Source organism: Dermatophagoides farinae, chromosome 5, assembly GCF_024713945.1.
Source record: "Dermatophagoides farinae isolate YC_2012a chromosome 5, ASM2471394v1, whole genome shotgun sequence".
Classification (NCBI taxonomy): Eukaryota; Metazoa; Arthropoda; class Arachnida; order Sarcoptiformes; family Pyroglyphidae; genus Dermatophagoides; species Dermatophagoides farinae.
In genome coordinates this window covers 3,633,438-3,639,447 of record NC_134681.1, presented here as the reverse complement: position 1 = coordinate 3,639,447, position 6,010 = coordinate 3,633,438, and the positions used below count along the sequence as shown (strand labels likewise).

The following is a 6,010-nucleotide window of genomic DNA, read 5'->3' as shown; positions in this document are numbered from 1 at the left end:
AAAAAACATGCGGCTATATTCACATCTTCAACTACAAAGACGACGACGACGACGACGACGCTCCATTAACATTAACAATGGGCTATTTTGGTTGGATCGCGCATCCATTTTTTTTATGAATTTGATGCACATCATTCCTGGTGAAATGGAAAAAAATACGTGTGTGTGTGTGTCGTCTATGATGATCCGTGTGTATATTTCTTTCAATCATTTGGGTTCAGGATTCTTGTTCAGGACGCTTCGTCGGTTTTTTTTCTCAAACATTTAATATATTGCGCTACAATTATCATAAAGTGTGTGTGTGTGTGTGTGTGTGTGTTAATTTTGTCATTTTTAATTTTTGCGTGTGTGTGTGTGACTTATAGTGATGATTACACTATACAGTGATTAAAATTGTAATTGGACATATAGAAATGTGCAATCATGTACTTGGGCCTGGTTGTTTGTGGCCAGAATACATCATCAATTATGATTATGATTTCATTATTAATCATTATTATAATGGTCAACGATATAATATTCGAATGTAATCATTTCATATTTGTTCAATGTCGATTTGATTTTAATAGAATTAAATTTGAAAAAAAACAAGCACTTCTTTATAAACAAATCCAGCTTCGATGTTCATTACGACCGGAAGATTCAATCGATTCATTTATGGTTATCAAAAACAACAACAACAACGACAACAACAATGTAAGGCCTTTTCATCATCATCATCATCCATCAACGCCATTATGGTGGCTCCTTTAATCATCATCATCATCATTTTAAATCCAATCTACAGAAATCGATGACCGATGTTGTTATGTTAATATTTTGGTTCAAAGGATTAAATTCAAAAGCACCATTTTTGACAATAGATACTCGTGATCATTATATTAGTGGTGGTGACTACCAACAGATGACGACATCTGCTAAACCCTTGGAAATGATCATCAACAAACAGGCTGCCATCTCTCGCGTTAATTTTGAATCAAAATTGAATTTTTTAAAATTTAATTTCTCCAATGTTTCGAATGAAGCCATGTTCCAAACGAACGGTGTGACTGATTCATTTTTGGAACGTACAACCTATCGAATTGATTATCAACAGCAATTGGCCTATCTTTTCATTGAACGAATTTTAGCCGAAGACGAAGGTATCTATCGATGTAGAGTGGATTTTCGTCATTCTCGTACAATCAATTGGTTCATTCACGTAGAATTGATCAGTAAGTTTTCCTGTGTTGTTGTGATGATAATGATGATGATTACTATGTGTGTGTCCATTATTAGTTCCTCCCACCAAAGTGTTCATTCGTGATCATAATCACACATTAATCACCGACGGTGGCCTTGCTGGACCTTATCTCGAAGGACAATACATTGAATTAATCTGTGAAACTAAACAAGGTGAGTGAAGTATTTCATTAAAAAAGAAAAAGAAAAATTCTGCTACATATTAACTGAATATTGATTGATCAACAGCCAAACCATTACCACAAGTGCTTTGGTATGAAGGTTCAACATTGATTGATGATTCCTATGAACTTGTTTCGGATTCTGATTCTCGACACAACAATGTTTCAACGGAATCATCGGATATGAATACTTTCAACTATCTATATAAAACATTAGTACGTGCAAGAAATCGATTAAAATTGATACAGCCATTAATACGACAGGATCTTTTCCGTCAATTTCGTTGTATAGCAATGAATAGTGAAATGATTGAACCAGTGGCAAGTATGGTTCAAATTGATCTTATACGTAAGTTTGTTTGTCTGTTTTTTTTCTGGTTGGTTAACAATTTTTAAAATCAACATCATCATTCATTATTATCACACACAAGTGCCTCCAATCAATGTTGAAATAGTGTTAGACACAAAAGAAGCCTTTCATAAAGGACAGGATGCACAAATTCTATGTCGATCATATGGATCACGTCCAGTGGCACAAATACATTGGTATAGAAATGGACAAAGAATTCTTTCTCGTATCGAGTATGTGGTTTTCATTTGTATCACTTTTAATTTAACTAATAATAATAATTCAATCTGATGATGTGTTATACACAGAGATTATTATGACATTGAACAAAATGTTTCCAGAAGTATAATGAATTTTGTACCAGATGAAAATGATGATGGTATTGAAATTGTTTGTCAATCAATCAATATACGATTGGATCAAAATCAAGCTGTCCAGGATCAACATCGTATCACTGTTCATTGTATTGTAGTTTTTGTTTGTTGATAAATGACATCATTTAATTGATACAAATCATTTTTTTTGTTTCTCATCAAAAAAAAAAACAGATATGCCAATCATACAATTATCATTATATGAAACAAATGAACAGAATTTATTGGCAGAAAATTCTTCCATTCGTCTTTGGTGTCGAATAAATGCAAATCCATTTCCTAACAAATCGGCTATATGGTTTTTCAATTCAACTCGTATAACAGAATCGAATGATCGTAAGTTTTGTTTTTATTGATTATGAATTAAAAAAAAAACAAACATCATTTCATCCATCATCTATTGATTAGGATTCACCATTTTAGATAATAATCAACTATTGATTGATTGTCTTCGATCTGAATATCATGATGGTTATTATTATTGTTTGGCAGAAAATTCTCAAGGACGTAATCGAAGTAATGATTTTTTATTACAAGTTTCTTGTAAGTAATGATCAGATGATTGTAATTGAGTGAAAAATGTTTTGATTTATGTTTTCTCATTGTTGATAATAGATGTTCCTAGATGTCGTAACAGTGAAACATCTATTTCTGTTGCAATTAATCAAACAAAAGCAATCGTCTGCGAAGTGGATGCACGACCATCTTTAGTATATTTCAATTGGCATCATAATAATAATAATAATGGTACATCGATCACTGTTAATCGTCTTAAATATACAACTCGTGGTAGTACACAAAGTATTCTTATGTTCACTCCACGTGATCATTATGATTATGGCCAATTGTCTTGCGTGGCTCAAAATTCAGTTGGTAAAACTGTAAAACCGTGCATCTATACTATCAGACCATATGGTCCACCGGAACCTATTTATAAATGTATCGTTGATATTTTCGATACAAGATATCTGAGCAGTAGTAGTAGTAGTAGCAGCAGCCAATTATATAATGATGGTGATGATGATGATGAAAAATTGGCACAATCACCGTTAATAAAGTGCCAATATAATTATAATAGCGGTGTTGATGGTGGTAGTGGTATCGATACCTATTGTCAACTTGAAATTTATCGATCAATCGATAATATTCTAATATGGAATATTACCAATAATGTGGAACAAATTGATTCATGTGTATTTGATTTTCCTATTTCATGGTTAATGGCTAACATTTCCGATCATGGTGAAAATCGTATTCAAATTAATGTTCGAACATTCAATCAACAAGGATCAAGTAAACCATATGTATTCCATACTCATCTACCAATTGCACCATCATCATCATCATCATCACCGCCATCATCAATATTCACGACATCTCAATCATCAAATTCATTGATACCTCTCATATTGAATCATATAAGCGATTTAAATGATACGTCATCAATGAATGATGATGATGATGATGCAAATAAACTTGTTCCTTTTGTTTGGGATCTTTCAAACATACAACATAAAGGTAAATAAATAGATAGTGATTGATTTTTTATTTTTAAATTAAACAAAATGTTTATTCCGTCGAAATAGGTCAAAAGCTATTCAAGTTGCTAACCGATAATGGTAATTGGATATTTGCATTTGTTTTCCTATTGTTGGCCATATTGATGGGCTTTCTTGTTCGTACTGTGGTAAGAATTCAGCAATTAAAACAAAACAATCATCATGATGAACATATCATTAGAAAACGATATTCATTACCGATAACCAATTCTAACGACGATCAACCACAAGATAGAACGTTTGAATTAGAAATGATAACATCTTTACAACAACAGCAGCAGCATCAGCAGCAACAACATTGTTTAATTGAACATTTTGACCATTGTCCACTATATGATCGACAATTACAAACAATAATACAATCGCGAAACAATAGCCAACATGTCCATTTTACATCGAATGATAATGATGATGATGATGGTAATGATGGTGAACAATTCTTCAACTATATGGATGATGATGACAATCGATGCCTTGAATTATTACAATATAGAAACGGAAATTTTATCAAATCCAAACAAACAAATCCAACTACTGATGATTGTTCATCATCATTGGTCATTACATTGGTTTAAATTTATGAATGATTTTTTTTTTCGTTGTGCCCACTCGTTTCAATTTGTTTTGTTTTTGTTTTTATTTGCCTGGTTGATTTTTTTCTCTCTGAATGAATGATGAATGAAATTAAATTGGCCGAGATTTCAATCACGATGAAAAAAAAAGAAAATAAAAACCCCGGAAAAACCGGAATTTCTAATTCGTTTATTCACGTTCAGAACCATAATTTGATATGCGTTTTGTTTTGTTTTGTTGGAGAATTATCGGATTCAAATATATTTAATCTAATTGACCATGAAAAAGAACGTTTTTTGGGTGCGTGCGTGCGTGCGTGTGTGATGCGCGTGCGTACAAATTTTTAATTTTTTTTTTTTGTTTGTCAAATGCCAAACAATGATGATGTGTTCATGAGGTTTTTTTTTTTTTTTGATTACAGAAGAAAAATTTTTGAAAAAATAAAAAAAAATTTGTCAATTCACAATGTGCAATGGTCATGATGATCGACCAAGTTTGATCATTGCCACCGCCACCACATTTGTGATTAACAAAACAAAAAAACGAAAACAGAAAGAAAAAAATTTTTCCGCTTCATTCAATGCAATACACTTGACCATCATCATCATCATCATGTTGATGTTGATGTTGGCCAATCAAGTTTTCTATTACTACATTTCTTGATTATGATTACACGAGATTCATTAAATGAGAAAAAAAAACAATTCGTGTTGTTTCTTCATTTTTGCTAATAAACAATTTTGACAAAATAGAATGGCTAAAACCAAATGATGATGAACGAGAGAACCAAATATGCACCATGTTACTACTACTCATTTGCTGATTTTGGCAAATTTTTTTTTGTTTTGTTTTGTTTCTTCACTGTTCGGTTATTTCTGTATTGTCTCAAGTTGTTGTTGTTGTTGTTGTTGTATAGAAGTGCCTTGGTTGTTTTTGTTTGGAAAAAAAACGATCGATCCAATGTTTGTGTGTGTGGAAATAGAATATTAAAAATGATGATGATCATCATGTTTTTGGGCCGGTTTTTTTTTCTCTTCAGTTAATCAGATTATCTTATTTTTTATTTTTTTTTGGCCGATCATCATACACATTCAAACAAACAAACAGGGTCAATAGTTTTTTGTTTTTTTTTCTGGCCATTTGTTCAACATGATGATGAATTATGCGATGTTATCCTTTCATGTTACCTGATCAATTAGGGCTCTAGATTCAGTGATTTGAAACGAAAAAAAAAATTTTCATCGTGGTCATGGCCAAAAGTGTGAGAATATGTTTAAGAATATTCAAAGTTGAGCCATTTATTCCATAGACCTATGTATTTCCTTTGGGTATTTTAGAAAAAAAATGAGCATTGCCTTCAATTGAATACATGCACACACGCGAAAAGCCTAGTTGACAACCCAATAGAGACCCGTGTATACCAGCCGATTGACAATTCAATCAAACTTTTTACGGATTGTTTTTTTTTCGGTCAAACAATCGATGTGTGTCTCTCTGTGTGTGTGTGTGTGTGTCGAGTTGATAATTATTTTTTCATTGCAAACCTGTCATTCAACAATAAAGATGATGACTATGATGATGATTAAACAAAGTCTTCCACGGCGGTCTCATTCACTCACTCACTTTCTTTTTAAATTTGAATAAACATGAATAGAATGGAATAGGATAGAAACATTGATTAAAATAGTTCAATAGTCGTCGTTGTAAGCGGTAATAGGCCACAGATGACAACTCAATCAAACAATTTTTTTC

The 6,010-nt window shown here is 32.1% G+C and overlaps 1 protein-coding gene across 1 annotated transcript; it reads left to right on the top strand.

The window, feature by feature from the left end:
- The first annotated feature begins 323 nt into the window (after positions 1 to 323).
- Positions 324 to 4,469, top strand: LOC124499409 (uncharacterized). Its single transcript, XM_075731597.1, is given in 10 exon segments — positions 324 to 722; positions 724 to 1,214; positions 1,279 to 1,395; positions 1,471 to 1,752; positions 1,835 to 1,985; positions 2,061 to 2,215; positions 2,301 to 2,462; positions 2,535 to 2,669; positions 2,742 to 3,644; positions 3,713 to 4,469. Coding segments are annotated over 10 exon segments (3,243 nt in total). The 5' UTR covers positions 324 to 423; the 3' UTR covers positions 4,261 to 4,469.
- The last annotated feature ends 1,541 nt before the right edge of the window (positions 4,470 to 6,010 follow it).